The sequence below is a fragment of the Papaver somniferum genome, chromosome 9 (assembly GCF_003573695.1).
Source record: "Papaver somniferum cultivar HN1 chromosome 9, ASM357369v1, whole genome shotgun sequence".
In the NCBI taxonomy this organism is placed as follows: Eukaryota; Viridiplantae; Streptophyta; class Magnoliopsida; order Ranunculales; family Papaveraceae; genus Papaver; species Papaver somniferum.
The window spans coordinates 20,986,151-21,007,678 of NC_039366.1; the positions used below are offsets into that span (position 1 = coordinate 20,986,151).

The 21,528-nt window shown below is 35.4% G+C and overlaps 1 protein-coding gene across 5 annotated transcripts; it reads left to right on the forward strand.

The window, feature by feature from the left end:
* LOC113310125 (protein-tyrosine sulfotransferase-like) lies at positions 1-13,178 on the forward strand. Of its 5 annotated transcripts, XM_026558706.1 has the most exons (15): positions 1-552; positions 8,644-8,772; positions 8,989-9,090; positions 9,587-9,764; positions 9,855-9,926; positions 10,282-10,570; positions 10,719-10,862; positions 10,996-11,097; positions 11,200-11,347; positions 11,422-11,467; positions 11,558-11,621; positions 11,716-11,835; positions 12,000-12,134; positions 12,282-12,383; positions 12,519-13,178. In XM_026558706.1, the coding sequence occupies exons 3-15, from the start codon at positions 9,045-9,047 to the stop codon at positions 12,699-12,701; spliced, it is 1,629 nt and encodes a 542-aa protein (XP_026414491.1). In that variant the 5' UTR covers positions 1-552; positions 8,644-8,772; positions 8,989-9,044; the 3' UTR covers positions 12,702-13,178. The 5 variants fall into 5 exon arrangements, with proteins under 5 accessions (XP_026414491.1, XP_026414493.1, XP_026414492.1 ...); XM_026558708.1 differs by lacking the exon at positions 1-552 and having other exon boundaries at positions 3,625-8,772; positions 9,025-9,090; XM_026558707.1 differs by lacking the exon at positions 1-552 and having other exon boundaries at positions 3,625-8,772; positions 9,028-9,090.
* The last annotated feature ends 8,350 nt before the right edge of the window (positions 13,179-21,528 follow it).

A 21,528-nucleotide genomic window follows, 5' to 3' on the forward strand; every position in this document is an offset into this window, starting at 1 on the left:
ATTTTATTTTCTATGGTTTTCATTTTTTATGGATGTTCCAATGAATATTTTCCTCTTTTGAAAGTGAGAAAAGTTTTTCAATTTTTTTTTGATAAACACACTTTCGATATCTATCGAAATTGAATGAAAGTCGTTACACGTCTTAATCATCATTCATATATCTTTATGATGATGACTGCGAAACTGAGTTTTCCAAAATTGAAGATGAACATCTATAATATATTTATACTTCAGATCGTCCTGATCAGTGTTTTCAAATTGAAAACATATCTTTTTTATGAAATAAATCTAGGAATAAATATTTTTTTTGGGTAACCTTTTTGTATAGCATATGTGTAATTTGAGACGTAAAAAACAGAGATGGTCATGTGAGAGACATCTTATCAGATTTCAATTGAATCAATACATGATCAATCATGAATGGTAAGTTTCTACTCTGTTTCACCTTATTTTCCTTATGACATGCATTTTTCAGACATCTTTGCGAAGTTGGTTTCACTTTTTTCCCATCATATATTCTTGGAGCAGCATTTGGTTCGCACTTCCTAAAAGGTTCCCATTTATTTCCCACGTATTTCAATCTTCATGTACTTTTCCTTTTTAAATTTATTCTTAAGACAAACGTAAATTTGGTCAATAGGAATGCTCATAAACTTCACCATTTTTAATTTAGATACATGTTATGGACTTCGCAGTTGCTCATTTTTTATGAATTCAGATTCCATGTTTACTGAGTTGTTAATATAATTTCCTGGGTTGCTTGAAAACAGGATTTTGGGTATTTAAATACATGTCCTTAGATAAAGGACTCCGCAGTTGCTGAGTTTTTCAGAATTCATATTCATGATGAGATGTTGATAGGATTTCTTGGGATGAACACTTAATTTGGATGTAGTTTTCATAAGCTATTTAAGTTTGAGTAATGCTCATTCACCGTCGATCATTTACTTAGGTTGACGAATTGCCAAATCTTCATTATTTGCTTTAACATATTTTATTTTATTAAGCTTACCATATCCTATCATGTCCATGGAAACTATGGGAAGTACAATAAATCTCGGACACCTTCATTATGATATTCAAGATAACCAGCTGTGTTCATTTAAAAACTACCATGAAATTATGGCATTCGGTACACTTTTATTTCCATATTTCAATTTGTGTTTTTTTTGTTCACTTGCTTTTAAAGAGGGAGTTAGTAGCTAAGAATGCACTAACTGGACGATTGATTTGCATGTCTGCCCTAAAGCCTTCTTATTGAAATGATATTTCCGTAAAGGCTACATATGAAATGAAACTGTTGACAAAAATTTTCTTTAAAAATGAACTTTTACACTAGGATTACAATATTAGAGGGCATGATAATATGAGTCTTTTCCCGAAGCATGGGTCTGAAGAAAAAATAGAAGAATTATGTCTAAAAAATATTAGTCTAAAGATCATTCGAATAAGATTGTATATATGTACAACGAAAAGAGAAGACATATGCACGAGGTGAAAAGTCTAAACAATATCAAAAATCAGACAAAGACTAGAATGTCATCAAGTTTAACCAATTTTTAGAATTGGATGACACTGATGTAATCAACAATGCAGGATAAAGTTCTACAACTCATCTATTTTCACGTGACAGTAAAATGCTTGAACTTATTTACTTGAGGAAAATTTTCAGGGAAGAGTCAGAATATGATGAGGGGCCAGATGCAAAATAACTAAATATACATGTTTGCATCTTTAAAAAATACATAATTTTTTTTGTCCAGATATTAGTTTGAACATGAAAATAATAAAAGAATTATACGGAGAAGTGATTCCATTCCTAAGAAAACAAGTAACAGAATATATATAGAGAGAGCATAATAATATGAGTCTTTCCGGAACCATGGATCTCAAGAACAAATAGAAGAATTTGGAAAATATTATTACAAAGATGAACGAAAAGTAAAAGAAAGAAGAAGACAAGAACGTAGGATGTTAACGCTCAAAGAATCTCTACAACAAAAATACAATTTAAATATGGATAGAATCTGGGATCGAGAAAGAATGATATATGCAAATAAGGTCTTACAGTATAAAAATGAAGAAAGAATATGGGAAGTCGGGCTCAATTAAAAAACTTATAAATTTGGTTTCGGGTTAAATGTCTAGCATAACTCAAATACGATTAAAAGGTAACGTCATGCTACATTTCATGTTAAACTTAATGATTGTTTTCATGTAGTTTTTTAATCAACATATATTACTGCTTTCTTATTTTGATTGTACGTAATATATTTACCAATACATTCTACAATTGGTATGAGTATGTACCTATATCTATGGGTTTTAGTTATTTTTTTGTTTGGAATTATTAACTTACTCTTTTATAACGGTTAATTTTTTTCGTTTGCAATTTTGTTAATGAGTTTTTATAAAAAAAATTTATAAAATTATATTACTCAATAAGGTTTTTTGTTGGTTAGTTGTATACAATATTTCCATATTTTTTAACACGTGTCTGTCATATATAGAGAACGACGAACGAACCATCCTCTCTCACCATTAAGCTTTAAGAAAATGTATCTTAGCTATGTGATAATCTTTCGTCTATTAACACGACACCATGTCTTAAAAACAAAAGAAAAAAAATATCATACATTATTCAAATAAAGTCCCAGACACTGCAATCCTCATTTTCTATTTAAAAAGCAATAGCATGAGGTTAGACAACACCTATAGTTGTTTGCCTTGAATACTAAATAATAGCAATTGCATCTTTAAATCCACAACAGACTAATTGCTGGTGAGATAGCTAATTACAATGTAAACCCGAGCATAATTTATCATGGGGTTCACAAAATATATGCTTTGTGAATGCATAAATAAAGAAAGCTAAAGAAAAATTAAGTTACTTTGGCAACATAACTTGCAGACCAAAACCAGCTTAAATGCAGATTTAGGCAACAACTTTAGAGGTTGAGTCGGGGCCGTAAGGCCCCGGTGATACCTAGTGTCTATTATAAAAGAAGGCCTAGGCTATGAGTTTATTATAGAATCCTCAAGGTAATTCTTGTAGAGATGTGAGGGATTCATCCCACCTCTTGAGGTGGTCATGTGAGAGACCTAATGGTGGAAGGAGTACATCACTATGGTGCTTGTGGAATGATTATCGATGTTGAAAGATATGTCGTTATGGAGTATTTATGTGGAGATGTTGGTAAGACATCTTGTTGAGGAGAAGATCATTTTGGTGGTGCTGGATTAGATTATTGGTGTTGAGGTGGAGGCGTCCATGGTAATCTATGTCAGGATATGCAGAGAAGATCGTCTCGTTGTGATTGATAATGTGGTAAACATTATCTCGTATGGGTGAAGACACTAATTTGGAATTATAAGGCGTTTGTGAGAGTTTTTTTGTGTTCGGTCACATTGTGGTGAGTCGATTAATTGATTGTTCAATTATTGTGTAATTCTCAATTGGTGGTTTTATAATAAAGAAAGAGGTAGTAGCCGTTTGGTGGATGTAGACAATATTCACATATTGTGTATATTGTTGAACCACGTTAAATCCGTGAGTACTTTATTTCTTGTTGCTTTGTTTATGAATTGCATCTGTGTGGTTCTCTTTCTCTTCTTCTTATCCTAGATCATAGTGAGGTTCATGGAGCAGTCCGAGAGATCAAGTGTTTCTTGTTAGATATTTTGTTTCCGCAGTATTAGTTTGTAGATGGCTCTGAACCCCAACAATTGGTATCAGAGCTTTAGGCTGGATAGAAGATTCTGAAGAGAGAAGTTCTTGGATTTTCTGGTTGGCAGAAAATTTTGAAGACAAAGGGATTTGGTTTCATCAAGTATGTGAAGATTTGATGTTACAGTTTCCGAAGATGCAGAGTTTGATGTTTTCAAGTATATGTAACATTCGATTTCATCAGTTTCGGGAACAAAACAAAGTAAAGTGTACTTCTAAAGGAATGGGATTATATCAGTTGATCTGCATTCGATATGGTCAAGATATATGGTCTTGATGTTTGTGGTGCTCTACATTAGAGATTTGACAATGATTCCTATTGGAGCATAAACCCTATGCGTGGCTTCAAGTAAGTTTATTTAATATCTATACTTCGTACCATGAACTGTTTGAAAGACCTGCGTAGTTGTTTTTCAATTAATTGGTGTTTGCTTGGCAAGATACAAGAAGGCAAGAGTATCGTAGTTGAGATACAAATATTATTTTGTATGTTTGTGAAAGTAAAGATGAAACATAAGCATGTCAAAGTCTCATAATTGTTCCAAACCATGGGAAACAATAATTTGGTTATCAATCGCCATCAGTTGGATCATGTTGCTGAGTTTCTTTAACATGAAGTTGAAGAATGTGAAGATGAATTCTTACTCGTTCTGCCTTAATTGTCTGTTACAATAAGGATTTGGAAATCTCTTAGTAGGTTTCGTTTTGGAAGTATTGATCGTTGGCCATGATTTGATATGTTCCAGAAGTGAAGATTTTGATTTCAGTCTGAGTATTTGAAGCATGTATGCTACAAATAAGTTGCAGGACAGTGATCGTTAGATGAGATGTGATATTAGTTGTGGTGGAGCTACGGTTTCTTATTCTTGTATAAGAAGAAGTTTTTCGACACAATTTGTAGGGTTTGTTTGTCTGTGTTGAGTATGGCATTATGGTAGAACAATGTTTTCTGGAGTTTCTCTCGTATTGTTTCCGATGGAGAAGCTAGATAGTTTGTGATCTTTTGATTCTTGTCGATGACGTTCAGTCGAAGATTTGTTTTTGGTTGTACACCATTTGAATTCGATCGGATCTGGTTGAAGTGCAACACCGTTGGGAGAAACAGGTTGGTCTATTATGTTGCAGATACGTTCCTATTTTGGTGAAGACCTGTTGTGAGGAATTAAAAAGGTATCGCTTGGACACTTCAAGAGTTTAAAGTATCAAGATACAATACTACAATGTGTATGGTGGTGCGGCTACGAGTTAACGCATGCTATTTGGAGAAAACACGGTGCATGAATTTCAGAAGGGCTACAATTTCGGCGTGTTTTTCCATCAACCTTTATTATCCATTGGCTATTTGATTTCTTGATGATCAGTGTGAGACTTTATATTGGAGAGAGATACCTTATAGCAATGATATTATTAGGGGGTTTTGCTCGTCTGCTACAGTTATTGAAATTAATTTCAATAGTGACAGAGCCTGTAGAGATGAAGGTAAAGATTTCTTTTGAGAAATTTGGTTCAGCAATGATATAATTTCCGTCAAGTTATTTTCTCTACATTGTTTGAGAAGATAAACACAACAGCGTCTTGAATTGCTTGGAGCTTGAGGAAGTTACCAAAGGTTTCAGATTATGGTTGTGTGTGATTGGGTCTTTGTCTGAAGGACGGATTATCAGAGTTTGAAACGTTGGTGTACGTTTGGAGCAAGATTTGGAAAGGGATATGCACAAGGAAGAATGTGTGACTTTATGCATTGTTACAAGGGTAACGGTGAATTCTTTGACGTTAGTCACAGTGTTATCCGAGTCCGAAGTGCGTTGAGGTTTGATTGTCGCGAAGTCGAAACTACATGCTTGCTAAGAAATTGATAAAAGACTATCTTGACAATTATATTAAAGCCCGTAAAAAGGACATTGCTGGCAAAGCCCGTTGAGGTTGCTGAAGTGGTGAAGATGATTGGTGTGTCAGTTGTCGAAGTCTCCGTGGATACATGTTTTGTATGTATGCAGTTGTTCAATATATGATGAGTTTTTTGAAGGAGTAAAACTCAATTGGGGAAATATGCTCGTAGAATCATGATCGAATCGAGGATAGGCTCGTAAAGCAATATTCGTAGAGATGAGCTAGATTTTGGCACGCAGTGGCAATGATCAGTGGATTGGTTATATTTGGTGCGCAGTTAGAGTCATGCTCAATATGCTTTGGTACATACAAGATGGTTAGTTTCTTGGAATCTAACACGAAGGTTGGTTTTATAAACTAACACAAAGTATCTCGTTAACTCGCTTTGGAGGACATGCTCGTGGAAAAGAGCAAGTGTGTGGTTAGTTGTTTAAATAAGCAATTGACTCGGCTGGAGTTTATAAACGAAGATGAAGACTATGGTTATGCTAAGGTAACGCTTAGACAGACACATGGAGGCTATTGTGGTAGTTTTATTTGTTGATCGATTAGTTATGGATGTCAATCCTAACGGATATGGTGCGCAACTTGGAGTTAGTGTCTTAGAAGAGCTGAACATTAACTCAGGTGGAGCGAGGCAGGCCAAGACGGAGCTGGTTTCATATGGAGCAAGTTTGAAGGGGAAGCAAAGGCTCAAGTGCGCATGACAACTGTAACTAAGTTCGATTGGTAGCATATGAACACTTATCGTGTATGGTCCGATTGAGTTGGCATGCAGTACACCTGGAATTGTGTCAATCAATGTGGAGTTGTGAACAAGAAGGAGTAGTGGTGCGTCTCAAGATGTTGCATAACAGGTGATCATATGATGATGGTTGTTGAGATAGTCATGAATTTTTCACTGAGGTGGAGATTTATACAATCACCAGTAGGTTGGATTGTTAAGTCTGAGTTGGTGACGTTCAAGTTTGGTTTGCTCTCTTCTGGTGGAGATTCTACGGAACAATTTGGGTGAACTACTTTTTCGGTTTGATTCCTATTGAGGATATATAGGCAACCAGTGATGGTGCAATCGGTTTTTCAGAAGATTGAGAGATAACATGTTGATCGTCTCATGCATAAATGCATGATCCGAGGTGGAGAATTGTGGGGCCATCGGTTAAAGACCAGTCGGTGAAAGAGTTTTGAGTTTGGTAAAACTCAAACTTGGTCGGTGAGTGATATTTGGGTTTATCCCAAATTTGGCCGATCAAAAGTTTATGCCAAACTTATGTTTACTTATTCCTAAAGTCTAGGAACTTAATAACCAAGTTAGGAAATCCTAAACTTGTAGGATAAGTAATATGTCTATTATAAAAGAAGGCCTAGGCTATGAGTTTATTATAGAATCCTCAAGGTATATCTTGTAGAGATGTGAGGGATTCATCCCACCTCTTGAGGTGGTCATGTGAGGGACCTAATGGTGGAAGGAGTACATCACTATGGTGCTTATGTAATGATTATCGATGTTGAAAGATATGTCGTTATGGAGTATTTATGTGGAGATGTTGGTAAGACATCTTTTTGAGGATAAGATCATCTTGGTGGTGCTGGATTAGATTATTGGTGTTGAGGTGAAGGCGTCCATGGTAATCTATGTCAGGGTGTGCAGAGAAGATCGTCTCGTTATGATTGATAATGTGGTAAACATTATCTCGATGGGTGAAGACACTACTTTGGAATTATAAGGCGTTTGTGAGAGTTTTTTTTTGTTCGATCACATTGTGATGAGTCGATCAATTGATTGTTCAATTATTGTGTAATTCTCAATTGGTGGTTCTATAATAAAGAAAGAGGTCGTATCCGTTTGGTGGATGTAGACAATATACACATTGTGTATATTGTTGAACCACGTTAAATCCGTGAGTACTTTATTTCTTCTTGCTTTGTTTATGAATTGCATCTGTGTGGTTCTCTTTCTCTTCTTCTTATCCTAGATCGTAGTGAGGTCCATGGAGCAATCCGAGAGATCAAGTGTTTCTTGTTAGCTATTTTGTTTCCGCAGTATTAGCATGTAGATGGCTCTGAACCCCGACAATGAGTTTCTTAAACTCTGGTGTTTACTGGAACGGTTGTTTGAACTGGATTGGTAGTGGAAAATTTATAAATGCCTGAGTCCTCAATGTATTTTGATATCGATCAAGAGCTAGTAAAGCCGCTGCCAGCTTCGCCTCATGGTGATGATCAGTCAAAAGTAGTGTATTTTGGAGTGTGTGGTGGTCATTTGTACCTTATAGAGCTTCTCAAATCATGTTATACCCATTACAACGTTTTGAAGATGGAGACTGATTATTCTGGGTGGAAACTTATACACAAGCTTGACTTGGAAAATCTGATTGCTCTATATCCCGGGAGAGATTATGCATTTCACGATCATAAGCTTCTTGGGAGAACAATATTGTCCGTCGAGGAAGATGAAGCAGAATCATTGTCAAAGCTCGTGATGGTCGTAGGTGGGAAGGATGTTATATCTTATGATCTTAAAGAAATGACTGTTACTCGAATCCTTGATACTCTTCTTCCTGAGAATTTTTTTTTCTTCCTCTACGCCCCTCTTGGAGGCGTATGGGGTCATCTTCATCATTACATGGAGTCACTTGTGTGTGTTTGATGCAGTAACTCCTCTTCTTCTAGCTAGCACTCTACATTTATCCTAGAAGTTGTGTCCGTCCCTTTTTTACCTCGTTTTTCCGGCCTGAATTACTTTTTTTTTTTTTTTGCTACGTAAATTGGCAGAAGATGGACCATATTTTCAATGTCTTTGTATTAGGATTTCTTCGTTCACTCTATGAAATTAATTAATCAATGGTATCACAATCCTAGCATAATGTTGGCATGCAGTAATACCCCCCAAAAGGGTATTCTTAATTTGGTAATTTGGTATATCATAATGTTGGCAGTAATACAAGTTACAACAGATATCCCACTAAGGGTATTATGGTAATTCATCCCCTTCGTTGAACTGAAGTTGATGTCAAAAAAGGCAGTTATAAAGTCAGAATTGAAGTTGGAGGAGGAGATCTTAATTTGACTAAAGTAACAGTCAAGTATATATATATATATACATGACCATCAAGTTGTGAGCTTTAGGAATCTCAGAATTTGAGCACAGTCAGGTAATCAAAATCCCATCTTCCTTTGTTTTCAATTAGGGATTGATTTCATATGTTAGCTTTTTTTCTGAAATTTATATGAGTTTGTAGGTTCACCTGAACTTTATTGGTGTTTTCAAGATTTTCTAGGACTAGTTACTCATCTGGATTGTTTTGTGTGTGTTTTTTTGTTGTCAATTATGAAATATTTATATGGGAATTGTATTGGAATTCTGGTAGGATTGCCAACTTATCATTTCCTTCATTGGAAACTAGTAGGATCGTGGAAAAGGCGGATGGCGAAGGAATTGGCTGCCCTTGTATTAGTGGTTCTCACATTGGGTAAGTCTTCATAGGATTCATTTATCAATTTCTGTTGTAGTTGTAGAATTCTATGGATGTCTATTGGCTGTTGCTCATTGATATGAAATTGTATCCATGTTGGTAATACCTTGTTCTTCAGCTGCATCTCTTATCGATGTGCTAGCCTACAAGTTCTAATTTTAAAGGAAATTGATTCTGAATGTGTGTCACGTTTAAAAATCTGGAACTGGGGATGCAAATGAGTTTGATTGTATTGCTTTGAACCCAAAAGTCCATGTTACCTTTCATACATGAAAATCTTTGATGAACTGGCTAGCTTATCCGAAACATTCATTTTGCTCAGATGGAAGTGCTCATATTACCAGTTTATTTTGTTTTGAAGCTGACCTCTTATGCTGTTACTTTTATTTCATTTGGGAATGTTGATAACTATGATATCTGTGTATTAAGAGTGATATTTCTCGTTCATATTTTGTTATCAACATAAGAGACTGAGCTTTCGAATATTTTGCAGTGTGTGCATCATCAGTACATGCAGTTCCTGACGAGGAATTTTACACCGAGTGTGAAAACATCGTTAAGAAGTGGGCAGCCTCTTCGCTGGATGCAGAAGTTAAAGATAAACATACTTTGCAAGACTTGCTTTTCTTCCTCCACATTCCCAGGACAGGAGGACGCACATATTACTACTGGCAAGTTCCTTCGCACATTTCCCAAAACAGTGTTCTAATTCTAAATGTGTTTGTGTTTTCTTGTTATTAAAACTATTTATACTTTGGCAGCTTCTTGAGAAAACTGTACACTAGTTACCTAGAATGCCCTCGTTCGTATGACAAGTTGCACTTTGATCCCAGGTAGGTACTAATCTTTTGATTCTCTCAGTTTGTTGTAGAAATATTCCGTTCCAGACTTCCGTGGTTACTATATTGTGCTTGCACGGAGGTAGCTATTACTTTTTCATGATATTTGTACTTACCATAATACTTCCTGAACTCATGTTCGTCTGCAATTTTCTTATGACATCGAATAAAAAATCTATACATGAGGTATCAATGCGAAGCTGCAGCATAGCAACTGAAGCAATAATATGAAGAATTTGAAATTTTGTGTTTCAGAAGGTTTTAATTTTTTGACACTTCAAAAGTGGAAACCTATTACATGTTTGAATTATACTTAACATTCAAAAGTTACTATCTGTCTTGCATTTAGCAAACCAGATTGCAGATTATTGGTTACTCACGATGACTATAGTATCATGTCCAAGTTGCCGAAAGGGAGAACTTCTGTGGTCACAATATTAAGAAATCCAATTGACCGTGTTTTTAGCACTTATGAGTTTTCGGTGGAGGTTGCAGCGAGGTTTTTAGTACATCCAAACTTAACTTCCGCAACTCAGATGGGTAGTAAAGTACGTCCAGGGAATATCGGTGTTAGTACATTGGACATATGGCCATGGAAATATTTGGTTCCTTGGATGAGGGCGGACCTTTTTGCCCGGGTATGTTCTCCCTGACAATCTATATAGTTTCTGGAAGGTATTAGATTAAAATTCCAACCTTTTCTTTAATGTGCGTTGCCTCTTGAAGTTGAACATGTTTATGGACTGTGATTAATAATAACGTTTAGTATTCAACTTTTTTTTGCAGAGAAATGGAAGAGAATATGGGGATTTTCGGGATGTTAAAGAAACGAAGAATCCGTATGAGATGAAAAATATTGTTATGCCCTTTGAGGAATTCATCAATAGTGCCGAGGCTTATGATATCCTTCACAATGGAGCTACTTTTCAGGTATCTCTTGCTCCTTTTTTGCTGAAAGTAGGCGAGTGGATTACGATATAAAATATAGTTTCCATCAAGTGTTATGGTTAGTGTGAGTTTTCTGCATATTTGACTCACTTGCTGAATCAATTGCTGTTGCCAGATTTCAGGACTGGCAAACAACTCTTATTTAGAGGATCGTGAAGTGCGTTCCTGTGCGATGAGTTATCAGAGTCTTGGCAAATATGTGCTTGAAGTTGCAAAGGTAAAAAAAAAAAATGAGTACTTGCATAAATTACCATATACTTCTGCCCTTTTAATATCTTTCAGATTGCTAATCACTGGGTTTGTTGTATGCGTCTTGCAGAAAAGGTTAGACAATATGTTGTATGTTGGACTTACTGAACATCACAAGGAATCTGCAACAATTTTTGCGGATGTGGTTGGGAAACAGGTATTTTCGCAGTTGCAAGCATTGAGCTCCAACTTTATGAGAACTACCAGCAATAAAACAGGTTACAACGAGTGTGATTTTTTTGGCCGTTTTTTTTCTTTCTTTCTTAGACTCACCAATCTGTTATTGTTGCAGAAGCGACATCTTCATCTATGGATTCTAAGATTGCAAAAGGTTTTCGGTGAGCCAAAAAAACAAAAAAAAACCTTTAACAAACCATTTTAAGTTTGATAAGGTTCTTACTGTTAACATTTTGATTGTGATAGGATAGAACGAAGGAACGGAAGGCAAGTGAAATTCCTCCAACCAATAATGCCCAATCAACAAATGAAACTGTAAGACTATTAACCGTCACTTTAGTTCCTTCATCCGATTAGCTTAAGTGAGTTGCTTCCTCCATTCCTTTTCTGATGAGCATCAATGTTTCAGATGACCGTTGAAGAACTGATGGAAGCATACGATGGATGCAGTTCTTCCTTACGAAAGACTCAAGCACGTCGGCGGACCTCTTCATTTAAGAGAATCTCTCCAGCAAATTTCTCAAAAGAGGTTAGATTGATTCAAATTTCAAAATAAAATGATTCTTCGTTACGAAATTGGTTGGGGGAGAAAGGCTTTTTTTCTTCTTCTAGTATTTAGAATAGGGTTTCTGCCGTGTAATACATTACTTACCTAAAATCTCATGAATTTTCTCATTTTTGGTGTAAATGCAGGCACGGCTTCAGGTTCCTGAAGCTATCCTCCAGAAAATAAAATCACTTAACAGCCTTGATATGGAGCTTTATAAACATGCCCAACACATCTTTGAGCAACAAAAAAATCGTCTGCTGCAGAAAACCGTTCAAGTGGTTGGTCCCAAATTACAATGTTTTAAAAGACACCATATTGTTGCTTATAGATACCAACTGTTCTAATTAACACAGTTATCTTCTTGGGTACCCATGCAAGGAATTCCGAATGTTTCATTTAATATTTACTTTGTACGTGTATTGTAGGAGGTTCCAGGGGATGATAGGTTCAATAAGGATCCACATAAACATGCCGAGCAAAATTTTGCACAGCAAAAAAGTCCTCCCATGCAGAAGTCAGTTAAAGTGGTGAGTCCCAGAATACAATAAGACTATTTTCCACTTAGATTTGCTCTGTTTACTTACCTTTCTTACACGTAAAATAAAATCAGAACAGTGCAGTCCAATGTATGTTTAAATGGTTGCATCTTTGTATGAATGTAGGACATGCAAAAAGATGATGGGTTCAAGGAGGATCAGTACGGAGTTCTGGTCTTTATTCTTAAGAACATTCTATTTGGAATCACAATTTTCTTTTCCGTTGTGCTCGTAATGCTCCTTGTAAGCTCAAAAATAAGAAGGTTGAGGACGAAGTTGCATAAGTGGATTAATGTGCCACGACATTGAAGCGCATTCTCCATCCTTATAGGTCATCGATGTCATAACATAACCCATTTGCCGTGAACCCGTTCTAATTTTGACCTCAGAAAAAATCTTCATTTGAACAGTTGAATTGGTTCGCATCGTTTTTTTTTTTTGATAAGCAAAAAATAGGTATTTTAGAATACCTCTTTGTTGCTGCATGATGATGATGATGAGGGTGCCAAGACTTGATCCCAAACCTACTAGGTGGTTGATCCCAATGACAACCACTGAGGTGTTGGGGGGTTGGTGCTAAGTAATTTGAATTTGAAACCTCTGTAGTATCATCAGATAAACATTTCGTAGTCAATTTTCAAAGTGTATGCCAGACGATTTTCTGCTCAGCGGTGATCAGCGTGTCCACAGTACATTCAAAATTCAAATTCTTTCCTGTGACAGAACACAGTTGGGGAGAATTCTATTGTGTACTGTAAGCGTGTAAAAGAGAACTTTGACCTTTGTTGTATCCTTCTTCCGTGACCACTGGCACTTTCATTGTTGTTTCTACTACAGTACGACTTTCACTTTCAGTTTTGGCATTTCACACCCATATCATTGTTGCGATGATAATTGACCAGAGCAACAAACAAGTAAACAACCAGTACTCAATTGTATTGGCTCCAGAGAATAATGGAGACGCTGACACTTTGGACCTCATAATGGAGAATTTTAGGTGCAATTCCACCACTTGGTGGAAAAAAATCGTCCCATAATTTTTACCCACTAAACTTGGCACTTTTAAGTAGTACCCACAAATTCAATATGGTTTGTGCAACTTCATTAGTTTGGTAACCACGTATTGTCGAGTAAAAACCCGAACTTTTGATTTCAAATATAAGAATTAGACTCCTGATAAAGAAATATACCGTAGCTTCTTCTGACTTCAAATATGAGAATCAGACTCCTGATAAAGAAATATACCCTAGCTTAACTTGATTATATCCGGTGATGCAGCATGTTACTTTTAAAAATATTATCTACGTTTTTATAAAAATCTTGTATGCGATTCTCTTTGTTAATGTTGTGACATGGAACGTGGACAGCACCATAACATGGTGTCTACAAAAGGATATCCAAACTTTAACGCCACACTTCAACCGGTCACATGGCACTTGCCACAACCCCATCTCATCCTGCACCAACTTTCGAATCAAACACACATGAACGAACAATAATAACATTATATACTAAAGAAGAACCAAAAGTTGCTAATGTACACTAGGTTTTATCCTAGTCCGTGCATCTTCATCCACACCATTCTTTGATTCCTCGTTTCCTACATACTGAATCTTTAAAATAGTCTCTGTTTGGTGCATAAACACAAAAAAGAGATGAAAATTTGAAATTTAAAATACATTCTCTCTTAAACAAGACAACACAAATCAGTCATATTTTGCACTGTGATCTTTATCCTGGACCACTTATAACAAAAACATTGCTCTTTCGGATGTTTTTATTTGTCAGGGTTCCGGTGATATATGTTAAAATGACATTGTAGGAATATTTCGCATCACGGTGATTTAATTATAGAAGATCTTGAAAAAATATTATTTTGAATATTATGGAAGATCTTGAATATTTGATTATAATATTTTGCATCACGATGATTTAATGGCATTTTGGGGATTCTAATTTCCATCTCTGAAGACTAATCGTGAAAAAATTCCATCTCTGAAGACTAATCGTGAAAAAATGTTTAGCGATCTCGCAAAAAATCCCGATGATTTAATTATAGAAGATCTTGACGAGTCTGCTAATTAACAAAAGGCAGTGGTCCTCTTTACGTCTGCAAGTTGCTCTTTGAGTTTTTGTTTTTTAGGTTTCACAAGTTGTGTCTTTTTCTTTTGACACTCTTTGTCTTCCTAGATTGTTCTTTACTTTGGTTTTTTGTTTACGGGGCTTTTTCGCTCTTTCTGTTCTGTATTCGCTGGTATTTTAATCGGTTCTCTTTGATCGATCAAAAAAAAAGAATATTTTTCATCACTATACATATCACCCAACAAATTTGTGTACAAGAGCAAATCTTATAATGGAAGAATTCCATCTTCCAAGTTCAATGACACATCAACACTTGGAATAGATTATGGAAGTTCAAATGTGGTAGTGGAATCAAATACAACGCGTAACGGAATAGTGTTTTATACCAATTCAAATGACGTTTTTCAAATGCCCACTTTTTTCCCGGTGAAATAATTATTAACTAACAGTTAAATGAATACCCCACGTTTGTCTAGTTTACATATAAAATATACAATTATTTGCAACGGGTCTGTGTCTATCACTTTCTTTTTCATTAAAGACATCCGATTGTGATTTCCAAAAATAGAACACAATTCAGATTTGCGTTAAAAGAAATTTTGAATGGTTTCGACACATATTTAACGCAATTCATAATAGTGTTTTACGCTATTCGGAATAACGTTTTTTTGTCTTTCTGGCACACTATTCTGAATAGCGTGGACGCTAATCTGATTACCGTTTTCCTGGATTCCATCCAGCATTCCATCATACCATGGACACATGGCTTGGAAAAAGTGTGGAACACACCAACTTGGAGGTCATTAGAGCAAGTCTTATGGTGGAATCCAACCTATTCCAAGTGTAGAAAAACCATGAAATGTCAAGTCTAATGGCTTCCAAGTTGGGATTTTCCACAGAAAATCCAAGCAAGGTTCCACCGTTTCGTGGAATCCATCTGAACGCCAATAAGAATAGCGTTAAACGCTATTCTTAATAACGCTAAGAAAACGCTATTAAGAATAGCGTTTTTTTTTGTCCATAGATTTAGGATGAGTTGTTGAAATCTAACGGTTGAGAAAAAAACGCTATTCTTAATAGCGTTTTCACTATTCCACCACTACACTTGCACTTCCATCCACGGTTCCAAATGCTGAGGTGGCGTGGAATATGGAAGATGGAACTCTTCCACCATAAGACTTGCTCTTAGACTTGACATTCCACAGTTTTTCCATACTTGGAATAGGTTGGATTCCACCATAAGACTTGCTCTACAGATTTCTAGATCATCCTGCCAAATTTCATTGTAGATTTTGTAGGTGATTGAATTTTGGGTGGTTGGAGAAAGTTTGAATCACAAACTTGCGTTACATGGGAGATTCAGGGTCATCTAAGCATATTTCGAACTCTGGTGATCATCGTGAGTCATAGCGTCAAAATTTTGTTCACATGATAGATTAAAGCACTTATCAAGATACACCTTCCATAATAAAAACGAAAAAAATAACATTATAACACACTGTCATCAAAAAATAAACCTTTGAATACTTTGGTATTTGTTAGAGGATAGATTTGTACGTGTATAAATGTGTGTGTGAGTGGTTTTTGCTTGTGTTAAATGCTCGTGTGAGTATTGATAGGTGACAGTTATTTTGTACGTTGGTAACCGGCTGAGTGAGTCAACAGTCATGCCTGTTAAATGATCTGAGTCCCTTACAATCTGTAATGAGAATAGAAATGAAAAGATAATTAATGAAATCAGAAATTTTCCAGCGACATATTCTTTTCAACATGGTATCAAACACCCAAAAAACCCAAAATTCAATTTTCAAATATTCAAATCTTTTTTACTTCAATGACAGAATTATCTAAACGCATGGCCTTAACCTTTAAACCTCATCAAAATTATCAATCTCACATTATTCATTGTGTAAATCTCAAATCGTTCCTCTACTTCGTAGTTACATCTAATCTGATATTTTGATGGCTCATTTCAGTGTCCTGCTAAGTATTATCGACGTAATTCTCTTGCTGGAGCTAAGATCTTAGTTGATCCTTCATTTGTTGATTCAGATCTTGATAATGAATTCATTCGTAATCATGTTTACAATTACTAAATTAATAAAGATCTAGCCATTTTATCTTGGTTGTTCATTGCTTGTATTGAAGAAGTTCATGTTATTGATTGCACTTTTTCTCATGAAATTTGGATTTGATTGGAACATAAATACAATTGAACCACAAAATCATGTTTATTGTAACTTAAGAAAGATATGGTCTCGTTCAAGAAGAGTTTAGATTCGATGCTAGTCTACTTCAACAAGGAGCGATCAATTTCACATCAACTAGCACAAATTTATAGAGCAATATCTGATAAGGATCTAGTTTTTCATATCTTACAAGGATTATTGTTTGAATTCAATGCTTTCAAGACCTCCATCTGCACTCAACAGTTAAAGAATGAGAATCTGATTACTCCTTATGAGCTTTTAGGCCTATTACTTTCTGAAGAATATTGTGTAAATGCTAAATCTACAATTGATCTCACCGCCGCTTCTGCAAAAATCTCTTAATAATCAAATTCTCCTCAACATCCTTCAGACAACTACTTTACTAGTTCCTATGTTTCAAGACCTGGTACTTATCATTCATCCCCATGTTACATTTCATCTGAAAATTATCCTTATCCTTCTAATTACAATCAATGGAATAATTATCCCGTTAGAGGTAATTTTCAAAGGTCAGGTGGTTTTCGAGGTAATAGAACTGGTAGAATATTTCGTGGTGGCTTTCGTGGTGGAAGATTTGACAATGGAGGAAGAATTGGTATAACCATCCTTAACAATTTTTGTCCTCTAATGAAGTATAACTATTACATTGAGTGCCAAATCCGTCGAAAACCTGGTCATTAAGCTGTTGAATGTAAGCATAAATTCAATTCCAATGATCCTTCTATGGCTCAAGCATACAACATAAACTATGGTTCTCATGGTGATGTCTTTGATGAGTTCTGGTGTCCAGAGCCTGAAGCCTTTGATGTGTACAACGATGACAACTCATCTTTGAGTTCTGATTAGATTCCTGTTTCGGGCGCTACTGATCATGTCACCTATAGTTTGTCTATTCTAAATTTGCACTCTGAGTATCAAGGCAATGATCAAGTTCGTGTTGGAAATTAATGGATAAGGTTTGCGCATAACACATGTTGGTACTTCAATTTTTCATATTGATTCAAATAAGTTTACTCTGTCTAATGCCCTTGCTTCATGTTCCTTCTATTGCAAAAAAAATTGATATATGTTCATCAATTTACCAAAGAGAATATTTGTTATTTTGAATTATATCCTGATAAATTCTATGTGAAGGATTTGGTCACCCACAAGGTTACTCTTCACGGTCTTGTTAAAGATGGCCTGTACCACATGGAGTTAACTTCTTCTCAGCTCAAACATGATCTTACTTTAGATGTTTCTTCTGCAACTAGTTGACAAAACAAATTGGGACATCTAGCTTATCAAACTTTAAGGAATGTCTTATCTTCAGTTGATGAGGTTATCCATTCTCATTTGTCTACTAGTATATTTTTCTGCTTGTCAATCAGCTAAGAGTCATGCATTCTCTTTTCCTTCAGTTTCACATAATGATGTTTATGGTCCATTGGATTTAATTCGCACAAATGTATGGGTTTCACCCTTATGCTCAGTTGATGGATATAAATATTAAGTTTTTTTCATTGATATCGATAGTAGGTTTACTTGGTTATATCCATTAGATTATAAATATGAAGTTCTTGTAGAATTTATCAAGTTCAAAGGTTACATGGAGAATTTACTTAATAGAAGAATCAAATTTGTTCAGTCTGACTGGGGAAGTGAATATAGAACTGTATCTACTTATTTTGATTCATGTCGAATACATTACAGAGAGTCTTGTACTCATGCTCACACTCAAAATAGCAAGTTGAAAGAAAACATAGGCATATAGTTGAAACAGGTTTATCTCTTCTTACTCATGCTTCTCTGTCTATGTCTTATTGGTCTTATGCTTTTGAAACTGATACTTTTTTTTATTAATAGACTTCTTACACCCACATTGCATCTGTTATCTCCATTGGAAAGTTTATTTAGCTCAAACCAGATTATCAGTTCCTAAAGACTTTTGATTGTGCATGTTTCTCATGTCTTAGACCATTCAACGTTCACAAATTCCAGCCAAGGTCAGTCAAATGCATCTTTTTAGGTTATAACTACATGCATAAAGGGTATAGATGCGTCAACCCTCTTTCTAATAAGATCATTATATCTATTGATATCAAATTTGATGAGTCTAATTTTCCATACTCAAGTATTTTTTAATCTCAACTTCCTGGTGTTCCTACTCTCTCCACTATGTCAGTTCAACCTCCACTTGCACCACAAACTCTCATACCTAATGACATAGTTATTCCTTTAACAGATTAACTGCATTTTCCATTTTATCTGAGTCATCTAAAGTTTAGTCATCATCTGTAATTCCTATTACTAATGATCACTCTATAACCACAAGGGGTAAGAACGGCAAAACCAAAAGTGTATGCATCTGATGTACAGTCATTTTGTGAAGATATAATAGTACCATCTTGTTATTTTAAGGCTTGTAAGGATCCTAAATGTAGGGATGCTATGGATGAGGAAATTAATAGTCTCCTACAAAATGGCATATGGAAATTGGTTCTTGTAATGACAGGGCAAAATGTCATCGGTTGCAAGTGGATATTCAGAATTAAGAGAAATGTTGATGGCACTATATAAATGTAGAAAAAAAGACTGGTTGCTAAAGGATATAATCAAGTAGAGGGAATAGACTATCAATACAGCTTTATCCCAGTAGTGAATCCATCTACAATGTGCATGATCCTTTCCACCTTTCTCTACAAAGGATGTAAAATCAGGCAATTGGATGTCAACAATGCTTTCTTGCATGGTCATTTATCTGATGATGTTTTTATGATTCATCCACCGGGGTGTACTAACAAGTTTTTTCTTAATCATATATGCAAGATGCAAAAATCTATGTATGAGCTCAAACAAGCCCATAGGGCTTGGTTTGAACGGCTTAGTTAATTGTTGTTGAAATATGGGTTTCAGTTTTCTAAAACTGACAATTCACTTTTCTTTAGAGTCAATCCTACTGAAGTAGTTTATGTTCTAATTTATGTGGATGACATATTATTATATGAAGTTCTACTACTGATATTGATTGTCTAATTGGTGATTTTGGTAGAGAATTCGCTATTAAGGACTTGGGTGTTTTGCATTTTTTTTTTTGGTATCCAAGCTTCTAGCAACTCTGTAAGTGTTCTTTTGTCTCAATATATCATGAACTTGCTCACCAAGACCAAATTTTTTTCTGCAAAGTCTTGTTCTACTCCAATTGCTACTGTTACTTCTGATACTTCTACTATTAGTTTTGATCATCTTGTTCTTGACACGCAGTATGCAACTATCATCAGACCTGACATATCCTTGCAGTTAATAAATCATGTCAGTATATGCATACACCTATTGGATCTAATAGGTCTTCAATAAAGAGAATACTATGATATTTTCATGGTACTCTTTCTTATGGTTTGCAATTCAAAAGATCTAGTTCTCTGCAGTTACAGGCCTTTTCAGATGCAGATTGGGGAAGGTAACATGATTTACAAAAAATATACTAGTGTGATGCTATTTTATGGGTCCTAACTTGATATCCTGGTGTTCAATAGAGTAAAGGATTGTATCTAAGTCCAACACAGATGCTGAATATAGGGCTTTGGCTCATGCAACTTCTGAACTTCTTTGGGTTAAGTCTCTTTTGGCTCTGCCGTTTTATACTCATAGAACTCCATTACTGTGGTATGATAATATGGGTGTAACCTATCTAACAACTAATCCAGTTTTTCGTACCAAGATAAAACACATTGAAATTTCCTTTCACTATGTCTGGGAACTTGTTGCAGCTAAACCTTTGGATATGAGATTTCTTTCCACTCAAGATCAGATTACAGTCATATTCACAAAGGTTTGTCTTCTACTCGATTTTTAATTCTAAGGTCCAAGCCCGGTGTCTCTTCTCCTTCATCGATACTGGACTGGCAGAAGGTGTATGTGAGTGGTTTATGCTTGTGTTAAATGCGTGTGAGAATTGGAAGATGACAGTTACTTTGTTCGTTGGTAACCGTCTGAGTGAGTCAACAGTCATGTCTGTTAAATAGTCTGAGTCTTTTACAGTCTGTAAGAATTGAAATGAAAAGATAATTGAAAATAAAATCAGAGAGATTGTCCAACGCATCTTCTCTTCAACAATACTAATCATCAAAATTAACTATGGTCATCACTGGTGGAACCAAGATTTCAAGAAGGAAGGGGAAAAAGAAACAAATTTTGACCTTGGCCCTTTTACTGGAATAACTTTTTCCAAATTAGAAGTAACAACTGGTTTAAAAGTGAGTTTGAGCAAAAGTATTGTGGTGGTGTGGGTGTTAATAAAAAGATTGAAGCAATTGCAAGCATATTGTATTCTAACACTTAAATACTTGGGAATGTTAGCTGGATTCACTGCAAGATCCACATATATATGGAAAGAAATATTAGAAGAAAAAAATTAAAAAAAGTTAGCTCCATAGAGAACTAAAATGCTTACTAAAGGAGAGGGAGGTATTTGATCATGAATTCACTTGCAAGTCTGCCAATTTTTTATATGTTTATTTTTCCTGGCTAATTATGGGCATATGCCATTTGTTAGAGCATTTCTCGGTCGAACTCGCATGCGTTTGTATCTCAAGCATGTTTTTCAAGTTTAGTTGTAAAAACTATATGTCTTGATTTCTAGACTACTTATAGCTAAGTCTCGGTTTAGGACAGTTTAGTGTAGTTGAGCTCCAGACTCCGTGGCGATCATCTTATGAAGACGAAGAACTACTCAAGGAACCAGTGGAACTTCATCCGACTAAAAGGTATGTGGAGACTTGAACTTATCTATCACTCAAAAGTCTATCTACTTTATCTCCTACTCTTGAGACAAAGTCGTATAAGTATGATAGTTTTCATACATA